At 52.0% G+C, this 16538-nt stretch overlaps 1 protein-coding gene across 1 annotated transcript in view; it reads left to right on the forward strand.

Moving 5' to 3' along the window:
* Window positions 1–16538, forward strand: part of LOC140717649 (pre-mRNA-processing factor 39-like) — a 51103-nt gene that overhangs the window by 22512 nt on the left and 12053 nt on the right. The window contains exons 6-10 of the mRNA XM_073031262.1: window positions 753–924; window positions 3173–3280; window positions 4990–5154; window positions 5583–5709; window positions 13446–13714. Of these exons, the coding sequence (XP_072887363.1) occupies window positions 753–924; window positions 3173–3280; window positions 4990–5154; window positions 5583–5709; window positions 13446–13714 (841 nt within the window). The remainder of the gene's footprint in view (window positions 1–752; window positions 925–3172; window positions 3281–4989; window positions 5155–5582; window positions 5710–13445; window positions 13715–16538) is intronic.

Raw genomic sequence — 16538 nt, forward strand, 5'->3', positions numbered from 1 at the left:
GTTTAAGAATTTCATTCCAAGTTTCCTCAGATATTGATATCTGTAAATCTTGTTCCCAGAGATTCTTAATTTTGTCTAAAGGAACATTCCTCGTCTCCAGTAACATACCATAACTATTAGATAATGAACCATTATGAATTTTAAGTTTTATTACTGGGCAGTTAATATACAATATGTTATGTTTTGGCTATATTATATCAATCGTGTAGACTGTCCGGTATGGGTCTCTTTAGAAGCTAACTCTGTTATTTCTCTTCTCAGATCCTCACTTCCTTTATCTGTAAGTGATAATCTAACTGATAATTTAATAATTAAACATACTCTGAGGATCTGGATACAATTTAGAAAACACTTTGGTTTCCCATTATTTTCCCTTTCAAGTCCCATTTATTCTAAACCCTCCATGACTGATTTAGTTTTTAAAGAGTGGGACAGATTGGGTATCAAATGTGTTTGGGATCTGTTTGTTGGAGGAAACCTTTTCTCATTTGAGCAATTGTCGGCTAAATATAGCCTACCCAAAACTCAACTTTTTTAGATATTTACAAATCAGAGACTTTTTAAGATCTCAATTATGCACATTTTCCATAAGCTCAGATAAGAACTTACTAGACGTCCAGAGTAATCTTTAAAAACAAAATCGTCTCGTGTGCTGAGGTAAATTTTGAGCTGAGATGAGTGAATTAAGGCACTGTGGGTCTGGGGACGCGGGGTGGCTAGCCGTTATATCAGCAGCTCTGTCCCTCGCGCAGGTTCAAGGAGCACGTGCAGAGCTATTCTCCCAAGGACATCCTGTCCACCGACGAGTTCCTCAGGCTGAGGTCGGAGGTCGTGACCAGCCTCGCCGCAGCCGAAGGGGATTCCGACGAGGGTCCACCCGGCGACGACCCTCCGCCTGGCGTTGGCACCACAGACCAAGAGAAGGTGACTTCCCAAGTACCACCGGAAGCCGTAATTAATTGGTAGCCGCTCGTTAGCCCCAGCAGTCGTGGTCCCAGGACCAACATAATTATCTCAATGTTTTTTAAGAGCAGTTTGGATATGGTAGGGATGTGGAGGGCTGTGGCCCCAGTGCAGGTGGATGGGAGTGGGCACAGATTAGATGGGCTGAAGGGCCTGCTTCTGCGCCGAGCAACATGCGCAAAGTGCCGGAGGAGGTCGGCATCCCTGGGAATGAATAAACAGTCGACGCTCGTTTGGGACTGAGAAGGAAGGGGGAGATGCTGGAATAGAAAAGGTGGGGGGGGGGGTGGGAGAGAGGGGATGGAGGCTAGCTGGAAGGTGACCGGTGAAAGCGGGTGGGAAACGCCAAGGGGGCTGGAGAGGTAGGAATCAGATGAGGAGCATAGGAGAAAGGGAAGGATGTTGTGATGGAAATAACTGGTTCTTTGAGTCTCAACAGTAGAAGCCTGGACACACACAGTTTTAATAATAAGTAATTTATTATTAAAGGGGAAGTCGGGTCAACACAAGCAACTACAATACACAGGAAGCGGTGTGGGGACAGGGTACGGTTACACAAACAAAGAACAAGGGAAAAGCACTACGTCAGCTATCCCCCTTGACCTTGGATAGCGGCGGCTCCCTTACCAGGACAAACGATAGACCTTCCCAAACATAAATCAATGCACTTACCTTCAATGAGGTGGTCTGTAAGAGAGGGCGAGCCAGGGACAAGTCTCACCTTTTATAGCTTGGGGCTGGGCGAGATGATCTAGTTAAGGTGACCAATAATTTAGGTGTGCATTGATTAGTTGGGAGGGACCAAATGTTGATTGGCATGTGGTGTGTCCTCTGACCAGCCAGGTGGCAGTGCGTCTGTCACGTGGCCGGTATCTCTGGATACGGGGGGGAGGGGAAGCAATAGGCAGGTGAGGAGAGGTAAAGGGCCAGAGTGGGGAATGGAGAAGTGGAGGGATTTGTTTACCAGAAGAACACTGTGTGACTCATAAAACAGTACAGACCCTTTCACTCACAATGTCCTTCACGATGCATCTAACCCTTCCCTCCCGCAGCACCCTCCATTTTTCTTTCATCCACAGGCCTATCGAAGAATCTCTTAAATGTCCCTGACGTGTCTTCCTTCACCAGTGCGTTGCACGCACCCGCCCACTGTGCGCTTTAAAAAAGACCTTCCTCTTGACGCACCCCCTACCCTTTCCTCCAGTCCCCTGAAAATTTTATTCTCTCATGTTAGAAATTCCTGCCCTGATGAGAAATCCGTTGGCTCACCCCTCTCTCAATGTCTCTCACCATCTCGCAAACCTTTATCAAGTCACCTCTCGCCCTCCTTCGCTCCCGAGAGAAAAGCCCTCGCTCGCTCAACCTGTGCTCTCTAATCCTGGCGAACCTCCCCTGTGCCCTCTCTAAAGCTTCCACGCCCTGCCTATAATGAAGCGGCGAAACTGAACACAGTACTCCAGAGTGTGGTCTATCAGCCAGCAGCTCTCAATCTCAGTCCCCCGACTAATAGTTGTCCTTTCCACCTGTTTTTTAGTCTGTGGTGATGGGGAGAAAGTACAGTCGCTCTTACTGACTGATGGGCTGCAGTTTGCTGAACCGTGTACGCGGTAAGGGCCGTGCGATGCCAGGCGTCCTAAGGTCATATTGTCTGCCGACGTCGCCTTTAATCACAGGGTAGTCCATTGACTCCCAGTGTCAAAGGATGGGCGTGACATAATTGACTTTTCAGGAGACTTTTCATGTCTCTCCCTCCCCCGTCCCCTTCCTCCCTCGACAGTCTCGAGAGTTTACAGAGAACGGTGTGGAAAACCAAAAAAAAATCCCGTGAGGAGCAGTTCTGTGGGTGAAAACACCTTGTTAATGAGAGAGGTCGGAGGAGAATGGCCAGACTGGTTCACACTGACAGGAAGGCGACAGTAACTCAAATAAACTCCCGTTAACAACAGCGGCGTGCAGAAGAGCATCTCTGAACACACAGTCCGTTGAACCTTGCAGTGGAAGGGCTACAGCAGCAGATAGTGTAGATTTAGTGTGTGGTCCGCTGTGAAGATGGTGCCATTTTATGTGTGTTCCAGGTTGCGTTGCCGCGAGCTGTTGTGTACGGAGGGGTGGTGACCCGCTTTCCCCCATTTCGTTAAATGTGCTGCTCTGTGCCGAGACGCTGGTCCTCCCACCCCCGCTGATCTGTGTCCCCTTCCTCTCCCTCCAGGCCGACACCGAGATGGGGAGAATCAGAGCCCACCTGGAGGCCACTCGGCAAGAGATGTACCTCCTGAACGAGGAGGAGGTCAGCAAGAGGTGGCACTTCGAGGAGGCGGTAAGGGCGAAGCTGCGCTGCCTCGCTGGGCACGGGGTCGCGCTCGACTCTGGGGGCTGCGCTGGGGGGGGGGGGGGGGTCGGCTTGCCCTGCAGACGGAACCTGCCCCTCTCTCAATGCGTCCGACACCCCAAATCATTGCCAGTGTTACACCCTCATCTCAGCTTTATAAAGGTACAGACGGGCGCTGAATTAAACAAAGATGGCTTGTTTCCAATGCTGGGGGAGTCTAGGACCAGGGGGCACAGCCCCAGTATAGGACATCCCTTTAGAATAGAAATGAGAAGGAATTTCTTTAGCTATTTGGCCCATTGAGTCCGCTCCGCCATTCGACCAACCCCTCCTGACCCTGTTCTTCTGCCTTCACCCCACAACCTTCAACCAATCAAGAACCCATCAGCCTCTGCTTTAAATATACCCGATAGCTTGGCTTCCACAGCCGTCTGTGTTCCAGCGATTCGGCAACCCCTAGCAAATGAAAAAAAATCCCTCTTCATCTCTGTTCTGAAGAACAGAACATCTTATTCAATGCGTACAACAAGCTGGAGGAACTCAGCAGGTCGGGCAGCATCCGTGGAAATGAGCAGTCAATGTTTCGGGCCAAGACCCTTCGTCAGGACTGAAGAGGGAGGGAGCAGGCCCTCTATAAAGAAGGTGCCAAGTGAAAAGCCATTCAGAGGAAAGATCAAGGGGTGGGGAGAGGAAGCAGGGAGGGGATAGGCAGGAGAGGTGATGGGCATCTAGAAGAGGAGGCAGAGTGAAAGTGGGATGGGGGAAGGGAGAGGGAGGGAATTACCGGAAGTTGGAGAATTCGATGTTCATACCAAGGGGCTGGAGGCTACCCAGGCAGTATATGAGGTGTTGCTCCTCCAAACGGAGTTTGGCCTCATCATGGCAGTAGAGGAGGTATGTATGGACACATCGAATGGGAATGTGAAGGAGAGTTGAAGTGGGTGGCAACCGGGAGATCCTGTCTGTTGTGGCGGACGGAGCGGAGGTGCTCGACGAAGCGGTCCCCCAATCTGTGTCGGGTCTCGCTGATGTAGAGGAGGCCGCACCGGATGCAATAGATGACCCCGACAGACTCACAAGTGAAGTGTTGCCTCACCTGGAAGGACTGTTTGGGGCCCTGAATGGTGGTAAGAGAGGAGGTGTAGGGGCAGGTGTAGATCTTTCATCTGATTGGTTTTTCACCTGGCACCTACCAGCCTTCTCCTTAGCACCCTCCCCACACCGTCTTTATGGGGCCCCTGCCCCCTCCTCCTTCGGTCCTGACAAAGGGTCTCGGCCCAAAACGTTGACTGGTCGTTTCTACGGATGCTGCCCGACCTGCTGAGTTCCTTCAGCTTGTTGTCTGTGTTGATAGGAATTATCCTGTCTACATCCGCACTATCTGGGCCTTTAAATATTTGGTAGGTTTCAATGAGATTCTCCTCTGTCTTCTAAACGCAATTGGGTATAGGCCCAGAGCCATTGAACGTTCCCAGTATGTTTAAGCCTTGACTCTTGTGGAGCTGCTCTGGGCCCCAATGCCAGCATGTCCTTCCGTAGATCGGCGGTCTGATTCGGCGTGGAGGGAGGCTTAGCAAGGGTTTGCAGAAAAGCGAAGGTGCTGCGCGGCTGAAGGAGCCGGGAAGGGGGGGGGGGAGGCCTACTTCTCAGCCTCTTGCCCCGCTCACTGCCACCTCTCGCTGCCCTCTCCCCCCCAGATCAAACGCCCTTACTTCCACGTGAAGCCCCTGGAGAGGGTGCAGCTGAAGAACTGGAGGGACTACCTGGACTTCGAGATCGCCAGCGGCACCAACGAGCGAGTACTGGTACTATTCGAGCGCTGCGTGATCGCCTGTGCTCTGTACGAGGACTTCTGGATCAAGGTGAACCCCCCTTTCTCAGAAGCTCGCCCTCGGGAGGGGGTGCGGACCCCGGCAGTCCTGCCCGGTCTCCCCCACCACCCCCCCCCACCAGCGGCTTCTTGAACCTTTTGTTTTCAATTTGTGTTTTGTTGTTTTTGTTTGCAAGCGTTCCAACAAAAGAATTTCACGTTTTTCTTTGATGACTTGACTTCTAACATAATCTTTTAATTCCATTGCTGTTTTATCTGCTCGTGTTGCTTCAAACTAAAGAAGTTAAGGGATTGCGGAAGAAATGTGTAAGCGTGTTATCACTATCACTGTGAGTGACCCCTCCAGTTCTCAATAAGCTGTACCATGATGTCTTTTTATTTTCTAACGCGGCGCAGAGGCGCCGGAGCGGTCTGTGGCCCGTCTGGCCTCATCCTTCTCTGACCTCCTTGTCCCCGCAGTACGCCAAGTACCTGGAGAACCACAGCGTGGAGGCCGTCCGCAACGTCTTCCAGAGGGCCTGCATGGTCCACCTGCCCAAGAAGCCCACCCTCCACCTGCTGTGGGCTGCCTTCGAGGAGCAGCAAGGTAGGCCGCTCGGGCAACTGCGCCCAGAGTTTCTACGTTCCCCCGAGGGCTTCCTCCGAGCTCCCCGGTTTCTTCCACGTGCACGGGGTTGGGGTTAGTAAATCGCGGGCTTGCTGCCGGGTCGCCGGAATCCCTGGGCTGCCATTGGCGACGCCGCCGCGTTCCGATGCGCAGGCGGCAGACAAACCGGCTTGTCACCCGCTGGCGAGATGTTGGCCTCCCACTAGGAGCAACCCCCGGTAGCGGAGAGAAAGCTTGCCAAAGTGCTGAGGGCCCAGTGGTCTTCTGATTAGAGCCCAGGTTATGGGGGGGGGGGGGGTTCGATTGCCTGCATGGTGGGGTGGGAGGGGTTTTGCTGGAGCAGATAAGGGGAGGGGGGATTTGGGGTTCTGACGTTTCTGTCACTCAATTGGGATTTTTTTCTCTCGTGGCTGTGTGTGAAGAGTAAGGATTTCAGGTTGGATACATTCTCTGAAATACTCTGGTTTCCTGCTTAGCAAGTCTGTGGAGGAGAATCTCTAGCCCCGCCAAACGTGTGAGATTGAGGCGCAATCTCCCCCCCCAACCCCAACCCCATTTGTGTGGACGCTGTGTAATTTGCTCCCCTGATATAAATTAATTCCTCAAAATAACAGACAGGACACTGCGTATGATGAAAGGAATTATATTTATGAATCCTAACGGAAGGGTCAGTGACGAATAACAAAAAGAAAAGGGCCCATCCTAATTAAACAGTCAAACGTGCACCTTGGAGCTCACCTTGAACTTCTCTGTCGCTCACACACTGGGCCCTCGGACAATGTGAAAGCCCACACCACCTTCTGAACGTCGCTAGCAACCCATCTCGGTCAAACGGGCCTCCCGCTCGATCGCATGCTGCGACCGGTTCTCCCCGGCGTCACCTCTCTTCATCTCCTCTCGAACAAAAGCCTGAGACCAACCTTATTGTCCCTCACCAAGGAAAGCCTCCCGCTAATTGGAGGGCACACATTCCTCCTCATCCCTCATCTTCAGCAGTAACCCAAACAAGCTGACGGCAGGGCAGGCTGCTCGTACGGAGCTGCTAAATGAAACACCTACAGCATATCAGTAAAGCTGTGAACCAGGGCATTACATTTGGTTAAACCACTGAACTCAGCTCTGTGCAGGGCAAAGCGGCACCCCACCCCACCCCAAACACTTCCTCCGTCCACCCCCAGCGCGCACTGTCCACACAACGCACCACAGTATCACCTGAGCACATCAAAGCTCACCCGAAGATCTTTCTTTGGAGCTCCGCACGCGGTTCTCGTCGCCCAGCAACAGAAAGGATGTCGTGAAGTCGGAGAGAGTTGCAGGAGAGGGCACTGCCCGCGCTGGGGGCAGCGGGGGGCGCGGGTGAGCGCTTGAGTTGTAAGGAGAGGCGGTATAGGCTGGGACTTGACTCTCTAAGGGGTGACCTTGTGGAGGTTTGTAAAGTCCTGACGGGCACAGATAAGGCAAATGGTCACAGAGTAAGGGAGTCCCGATCTAAAAGGCACAGGCTTAAGGTAAGAGCTTATAGGACTTCAATAGGATCTGAAGGAGGAGATTTCCACACTAAAGTTGGTGGGTAAATGGACTGAGTGACCAGAAAAGGTGGTAAATGCCTCCAACCTGATGGCGTGAACATTGATTTCTCTAACTTCCAGTAATTTACCCCTCCTTTCCCCCTTCCCTTTTCTTCCATTCTGGCTCCCCCTTGCCTCTTCTCGCTAGTGTATCACCTCCCCCTAGTGCCCTCCTTCCCCTTCACCGGTGCGGTCCACTCTCTGCTCCTATCACATTCTTCCTCCTTCAGCCTTCTCCCTTCCCCACCTATCACCTGCCAGCTTCCAACATTATCCCACCTTCCCCCCACCCATCTGGCACCTTGTACTCTTCCCCGGCTTCCCCACTCCCCGCTTCGCACTCTTGACATCTTCCCTCCCTTCCCTTCCAGTCCTGATGAAGGGTCTCAGGCCGAAACGTCCTTCCGAGGGCCATGCCTGGCCTGCTGAATTCCTCCACCATTTTGTGTGTGTTACGCGGGATTTCCAGCGACTGCAGGATCTCTTGAGTTTAGGGTAGAGGCAGGGGCAATTGGAAAACGTTTGAGTGGGCAGTAAAGGTTGAGAGGGACGTGGGTCGAGCTCAGATTGTTAATTTGGTCTGCGTGGTTGAATTGGGACGAAGGTAGCTTCTGTCCTTGCGTAACACTATGAAGAATAATGGCTCTATCTATGCCTTTCCTTTTGTGTATATAATATTTACTAATATTGAGTAAATATGATTAAACATTCTGTGTTTAAATAATTCATTATGTGTACATGAATGACCTTAAGACATAGGAGCAGGATGAGGCCATTTGGCCCATCGAGTCTGCTCCACCATTTCATCATGGCTGATCCAATTCCCCCTCAGCCCCAATCTTCTACCTTCATGCCCTGGCTAATCAAGAATCTATCAACCTTTGCCCTAAATGGCCTCCACAGCCACCTGTGGCAACAGACTCCACAGATTCACCAGCTCTGGCTAAAGAAGTTACTCCTCGTCTCCGTTCTAAAAGAACGCCCCCTCTATTCTGAGGCAACACGAGTGAATCTGCAGATGCTGGAAATAAATAAAAACACAAAATGCTGGCAGAACTCAGCAGGCCAGACAGCATCTATGGGAGGAGGTAGTGACGACATTTCGGGCCGAAACCCTTCATCAGGAGTGAAGTTACGTGGGATGGTCGAGGGGGGATGAGAAGTGGGGGGAGGGATGAAGTAGAGAGCTGGGAAGTGATAGGCTGGGCAGAAATGGGCTAGGGGGAAGGTGGAGAATTATGGGAAATAAAAGGGAAACCTTCCCCCAGCCCATTTCTGCCCAGCCTATCACTTCCCAGCTCTCTACTTTATCCCTCCCCCAATTTTTATCCCCCCTCGACCATCCCACGTAACTTCACTCCTGATGAAGGGTTTTGGCCCGAAACGTTGTCACTACCTCCTCCCATAGATGCTGTCTGGCCTGCTGAGTTCTGCCAGCATTTTGTGCTTTTATTCCCTCTATTCTGAAGCTGTGTCCTCTGGCCCTAGACTCTCCCACGACAGGAAACATCCTCTCCACATCCACTCTACTGTGTCCTCTGGTCCTAGACTCTCCTACCACAGGAAACACCCTCTCCACATCTGCTCTATCTGTGTCCTCTGGTCCTAGACTCTCCCACCACAGGAAACACCCTCTCCACATCCACTCTATCTGTGTCCTCTGGTCCTAGACTCTCCCACCACAGGAAACACCCTCTCCACATCCACTCTATCTGTGTCCTCTGGTCCTAGACTCTCCCACCACAGGAAACACCCTCTCCACATCCACTCTATCTGTGTCGTCTGGTCCTAGACTCTCCCACCACAGGAAACACCCTCTCCACATCCACTCTTATCTGTGTCCTCTGGTCCTAGGCTCTCCCACCACAGGAAACATCCTCTCCACATCCACTCTATCTATGTCCTCAGGTCCTAGACTCTCCCACCACAGGAAACATCCTCTCCACATCCACTCTATCTGTGTCCTCTGGTCCTAGACTCTCCCACCACAGGAAACATCCTCTCCACATCCACTCTATCTGTGTCGTCTGGTCCTTGACTCTCCCACCACAGGAAACACCCTCTCCACATCCACTCTATCTGTGTCCTCTGGTCCTAGACTCCCCCACCACAGGAAACATCCTCTCCACATCCACTCTGTCTGCGTCGTCTGGTCCTAGACTCTTCCAGAAACACCCTTTCCACATCCAATCTATCTGTGTCCTCTGGTCCTAGACTCTCCCACCACAGGAAACACCCTCTCCACATCCACTCTTATCTGTGTCCTCTGGTCCTAGGCTCTCCCACCACAGGAAACATCCTCTCCACATCCACTCTATCTATGTCCTCAGGTCCTAGACTCTCCCACCACAGGAAACATCCTCTCCACATCCACTCTATCTGTGTCCTCTGGTCCTAGACTCTCCCACCACAGGAAACATCCTCTCCACATCCACTCTATCTGTGTCGTCTGGTCCTTGACTCTCCCACCACAGGAAACACCCTCTCCACATCCACTCTATCTGTGTCCTCTGGTCCTAGACTCCCCCACCACAGGAAACATCCTCTCCACATCCACTCTGTCTGCGTCGTCTGGTCCTAGACTCTTCCAGAAACACCCTTTCCACATCCAATCTATCTGTGTCCTCTGGTCCTAGACTCTCCCACCACAGGAAACATCCTGTCCACATCCACTCTATCTGTGTCCTCTGGTCCTGGACTCCCCCACGGTAGGAAACTTCCTGTCCACATCCACTCTATCTGTGTCCTCTGGTCCTGGACTCCCCCACAGTAGGAAACATCCTCTCCACATCCACTCTATCTGTGTTCTCTGGTCCTAGACTCCCCCACTATAGGAAACATCTTCTCCACATCCACTCTATTGATGGCTTTCAACATACAGTCAGTTTCACTGAGGTCACCAGAGTCCTTCTGAATTCCAGTGAAATACTGGAAATTCCAGATCCGTCAAACGCACCTCAAACGACAAACCTTTCAATCCCAGAATCTTCATGAGCCTCCTTTGAACCCTCTCCAGTGTCGGCACTTCCTTTCTTACACCATCCTGTCAGAAGCACGCGCCTGACTAAAGTTTAAAAAAAATTCTCGTTATCTCCGGTTATCTCTTGACAGTTAGTTTGATGTGTTGAAGTTACAAAACGTAACATCTGCTAATCTTGTAAACCTCTATCAGATCTCCCCTCAGAAAACAACCCAAGATTGTCCAGCCTCTTGTTTATAGCTCACCAGGCAGCACCCTGGTAAACCGCTTCTGCACTCTCTCCGAAGCCTCAACGTCCTTCCTGTTAATGGGGCAAGCAGAACTAAGAACATAAAAACCAGGAGCAGGAGTCGGCCATCCGGCTTGTCGAGCCTGCCCTGCCCCTCAATAAGATCATGGCTGATCTGGCCACGGGCTGATCTCCACCGACCCACAACCCTTAATTCCCCTACTACGCAAAAATCTCTCCAGCCTATTTACTGAGGCAGCCTCCATTGCTTCACTGGGCAGAGAATTGCACCGATTCCCCACTCTCTGGGAAAAGCAGTTCCTCCTCATCTCAGTCCTAAATCTACTCCCCCGAATCTCGAGGCTTTGCCCCCTAGTTCTAGTCTCACCTACCAGTGGAAACAACTTTCCTGCTTCTGTCTTATCTATCCCTTTCATGATTTTATATATTTCTATGTTCTCTCATGGTTCTGAATTCCAGTGAGTACAGGCGACTCAAATCTCTCCTCATAGTCTAACCTACCTAATCTGTGGAGTTGGCAATACTCCAGAACTGAATGCAGTTTTCAGGACGCAGCCTAACTAGAGTTTTATAAAGTTGTATTCTATAACTTATCAACTCAAACTCCGTGCCTTGCCAAATGACGTTAGCACATCACAAGCCTCCGTTGCCTCCAGCCAGTCAGTCAGGTTGATTGTCACTGACTTAATGTATGTTGTGAAATTCATTTTCTGGCAACAGAAAAATGATTATAAACTATAGAAAGAAATGGATGTATTAAAAAAAATAGTGAGGTAGGGTCCATCGTCTGTTTAGATATCTGATGGTGGAGAGGGGGGCAGAAACTGCAGAGTGCGTACCTCCAGGTTGCTGGGACTGTTTATAGAGCACATCCTGGGTGATATAGACAGTGACCGTGTGTGGGAGATGGACCGACGGCAATTGAGCTGTGTAGGGATGGTAGAGCAAAGGACAGAGCCCACGTCCTTGAGGTGTCGATTGTCGGCGAGGAGGATCCGCGGTGGCTGGTCTCCCGATGAGGAGGGCGCAGATCCAGTAGCCGAGGGAGGCGTACGCTCTCAGGCAAGCCGGTGGCCCACGGGTTTGAAGCTGTTTCTGTTTTTTTTATTTTATTGAGATACTTTGAGCTGAACCGCCGACTAAACCTCCCCAATTTAAACGTAGTCTAATCATGGGACAATTTGCCCAATTAACCTACTAACGGGTATGTCTTTGGACCGTGGGAGGAAACCCGGGCAACTGCAGGGAGCCCAGCCAGTCACGGGGAGAGAACGTAGAAACTCCTCACAGGCAGCGGCAGGAATCGCACCTGGGCCACCGGCACCGTAGAGCGTCGTGCTGGCTGCGCCGCCCCGAAGCTGCAGTAATTCTCCCTGCCCCGGGCAGGAGGGTGACCTCTCCAGCAGGAGGGTAGCAGGTGAGGGGGGGGGGTCTGGAAAACTCCTCGTTCTGTGTCCAGTCTCCTCTCTGATATTTCTCACATTTGGTGATGATGAATCGAAGCCTTTCATTGGCCCGTTGTAAAAACATCTACAGTGTGGTTTAATTTGCTTCAAGTGTTCGGTCAGCCCTTGGATCCATCGTTATACAGGGGAAAACAGGCCCTTCGGCCCACTGGCCCATGGTCAGCCCTCGGATCCTTCGTTATACAGGGGAAAACAGGCCCTTCGGCCCACTGGCCCATGGTCAGCCCTCGGATCCTTCGTTATACAGGGGAAAACAGGCCCTTCGGCCCACTGGCCCATGGTCAGCCCTCGGATCCTTCGTTATACAGGGGAAAACAGGCCCTTCGGCCCACTGGCCCATAACCAAGAAACACATCCAAGCTGCTCCCATTTACCAGCATTCGGCCCACAATCCCTCTGAACCAGGAGTCCTCGGACCCCTCCATTAACGGTAAGGGTCCGTGGCATGAAAAATAAGGCTTGAGAACCCCCTGCTCTAAACCGTTCCTATCCGAGTATCTATTCAACTGTCGTTTTAAAGTTGTTAATGCTCTGCGCCTGCCTCTAGCACTTCTCTGGCAATTCGTTCACCGTGCGTTGCCACCCTCTGGGGAAAAATAAAGTGGTCCCTCAAGTTCCGATAAGAATCTCTCCCCAGGAACCAGAAGTAAACTGTGAGTCTTCAGTGAGTAAGCTGGGATATAGAGCTGACAGTTAAATCCTTGTATTTAACACTACTGCCAGTAATACATCCTCCTGACCCTGTCACACTTGCAGTGGAGCTTTCTGTAACTTCACTTGCACGACACTCTCTGGTGCCCGATAGTTTTTAATACTCCTACCCTGGAGAAGAGACGAACTGCATTCAGCCCATCTGTGTCTTTCACTCACCCGGTTTAACGGGGCTTTCGGCTGATGGAATCCTTGCCGACCATCAGCCATCTTTACTCCTTCATTCTCCCTCCTCCTCCCCTCCCCCGCGCCACTACACCCCTCTCGCCCCCACACAGATGTAGACGGGGTGGGGATTGAACCCGGGTTTCTGGAGCTGTCCCACTCACCGACCCACACGGTAAACTGAACGGCAGGCTGGGAGAGCCCGGGTGGCATAGGGCGGGGTCCCCGGAGCAGAAAGGGGCAAATCTGAGTGGCGCGAGGTCAGGGAGATCTCGAGCGGAGGTGCCCAGGACGAATTTTCCCCACTCCCCAGCGCGGAGCCGCCGGTTCACGGGCGGACTGCTGAGACGTGCCTTGCCTTGGAAAACCGCTTCCGAGCGGCAGTACCTGTGACCGTGCAATATTCCTTCCGCCTCCACGGGATATTCCCAGTTTAGATGTATGGAATTTCTGCTAAAACTCTACCCCCGAGTGGTTTGCTGCGTCTACAGGAGGACGACTAGCTGAGATTTGCGCGCTCGCCAGGCAGTGGCTGCCCCCACTCAATGGCCTGCCGTGTTCTCCCCCCCCCGTAGGTGAGTTCAAGGAGGCGCAGCGGATCCTGCGGTCCTTCCAGGCGGTGATGCCAGGCCTGGCCATGGTCCTCCTCCGGCGGGTGAGCCTGGAGCGGCGCTGCGGCAACACCGACGAGGCGGAGGCCCTGCTGCGCGAGGCCATCGAGCAGCACCAGGACACGCCGCTGGCCTCCTTCTTCGCCATCAAGCTCTCGCGGCAGCTCCTGAAGGTGCAGCGGAACCTGGCCAAGGCGAGGAAGGTGCTCCTGGAGGCCATCGACAGGGACAAGGTGAGGGGCAGAGGTCCGGGCAGGCTGTCTGTGTCAGCCAGCTCCCAGCTGTAGTTTTCATTGATTCTGTTGTATTTCTTTGTTCGACTCTGAATGCCTCATTTGTCGGGTAAGTTGCTATGGTAGAACCATAGAACATTACAGCACAGAAACAGGCCTTTCGGCCCTTCTTGGCTGTGCCGAGCCATTTTTCTGCCTAGTCCCACTGACCTGCACCCGGCCCATATCCCTCCATACACCTCTCATCCATGTACCTGTCCAAGTTTTTCTTAAATGTTAAAAGTGAGCCCGCATTCACCACTTCATCTGGCAGCTCATTCCACACTCCCACCACTCTCTGTGTGAAGAAGCACCTCCCCCCAATGTTCCCTTTAAACTTTTCCCCCTTCACCCTTAACCCATGACCTTTTTTTTCCCCCCTAGCCTCAGTGGAAAAAGCCTGCTTGCATTCACTCTATCTATACCCATCATAATTTTATATACCTCTATCAAATCACCCCTCATTCTCCTACGCTCCAGGGAATAAAGTCCTAACCTATTCAACCTTTCTCTGTAACTCAGTTTCTCAAGTCCCAGCAACATCCTTGTAAACCTTCTCTGCACTCTTTCAACCTTATTAATATCCATCCTGTAATTCGGTGACCAAAACTGCACACAATATTCCAAATTCGGCCTCACCAGTGTCTTATACAACCTCACCATTACATTCCAACTCTTATACTCAATACTTTCATTTATAAAGGCCAATGTACCAAAAGCTCTCTTTACTACCCTATCTACCTGTGACACCACTTTTAGAGAATTATGTATCTGTACTCCCAGATCCCTCTGTTCTACTGCACTCCTCAGTGTCCTACCATTTACCTTGTATGTTCTACCTTGGTTTGACCTTCCGAAGTGCAATACTTCACACTTGTTCGCATTAAACTCCACACTTGTTCGCATTAAACTCCATCTGCCATTTTTCAGCCCATTTTTCCAGCTGGTCCAGATCCCTCTGCAAGCTTTGAAAACCTTCCTCACTGTCCACTACACCTCCAGTCTTTGTATCATCAGCAAATTTGCTGATCCAATTTGCCACATTATAGGGCAGTGGTTCAATGACAAGTTTACTTTCAGCGCTATACAAATTCGCTTGCCCAGCAGACAGCCTGCCCCAAAAACTCCCCCCTGAGAGCATCGCAAAGCTTTTCAAAGAAACGCTTCACACCACCTTTCGAAGTTTCTTCCTCCCAGATCAACCGTTCGAGTTGTAAACAGGAGAAAGCCTGCGGATGCTGGAAATCCAGAGCAACGCTCAGAGAGAGAGAGACACACACACACACGTGACACGTGCGCGTGTGCACACACATACCCCCCCCGGCTGTGCAGTTCTTGAACCGACTGGCACGACCCCAGTCACTACCTCACCACAGCGATCAGACGTAACTTGAACCGACCGGCACGACCCCAGTCACTACCTCACCATAGCGATCAGACGTAACTTGAACCGACCGGCACGACCCCAGTCACTACCTCACCATAGCGATCAGACGTAACTTGAACCGACCGGCACGACCCCAGTCACTACCTCACCATAGAGATCAGACGTAACTTGAACCGACCGGCACGACCCCAGTCACTACCTCACCATAGTGATCAGACGTAACTTGAACCGACCGGCACGACCCCAGTCACTACCTCACCATAGTGATCAGACGTAACTTGAACCGACCGGCACGACCCCAGTCACTACCTCACCATAGTGATCAGACGTAACTTGAACCGACCGGCACGACCCCAGTCACTACCTCACCATAGTGATCAGACGTAACTTGAACCGACCGGCACGACCCCAGTCACTACCTCACCATAGTGATCAGACGTAACTTGAACCGACTGGCACGACCCCAGTCACTATCTCACCACAGCGATCAGACGTAACTTGAACCGACCGGCACGACCCCAGTCACTACCTCACCATAGTGATCAGACGTAACTTGAACCGACAGGCACGACCCCAGTCACTACCTCACCATAGTGATCAGACGTAACTTGAACCGACCGGCACGACCCCAGTCACTATCTCACCACAGCGATCAGACGTAACTTGAACCGACCGGCACGACCCCAGTCACTACCTCACCATAGTGATCAGACGTAACTTGAACCGACCGGCACGACCCCAGTCACTACCTCACCATAGCGATCAGACGTAACTTGAACCGACCGGCACGACCCCAGTCACTACCTCACCATAGTGATCAGACGTAACTTGAACCGACCGGCACGACCCCAGTCACTACCTCACCATAGAGATCAGACGTAACTTGAACCGACCGGCACGACCCAGGTCACTACCTCACCATAGAGATCAGACGTAACTTGAACCGACCGGCACGACCCCAGTCACTACCTCACCATAGCGATCAGACGTAACTTGAACCGACCGGCACGACCCCAGTCACTACCTCACCACAGTGATCAGACGTAACTTGAACCGACCGGCACGACCCCAGTCACTACCTCACCACAGCGATCAGACGTAACTTGAACCGACCGGCACGACCCCAGTCACTACCTCACCATAGCGATCAGACGTAACTTGAACCGACCGGCACGACCCCAGTCACTACCTCACCACAGCGATCAGACGTAACTTGAACCGACCGGGACGACCCCAGTCACTACCTCACCACAGAGATCAGACGTAACTTGAACCGACCGGCACGACCCCAGTCACTACCTCACCATAGCGATCAGACGTAACTTGAACCGACCGGCACGACCCCAGTCACTACCTCACCATAGAGATCAGACGTAACTTGAACCGACCGGCACGACC

Source organism: Hemitrygon akajei, chromosome 28, assembly GCF_048418815.1.
Source record: "Hemitrygon akajei chromosome 28, sHemAka1.3, whole genome shotgun sequence".
Classification (NCBI taxonomy): domain Eukaryota; kingdom Metazoa; phylum Chordata; class Chondrichthyes; order Myliobatiformes; family Dasyatidae; genus Hemitrygon; species Hemitrygon akajei.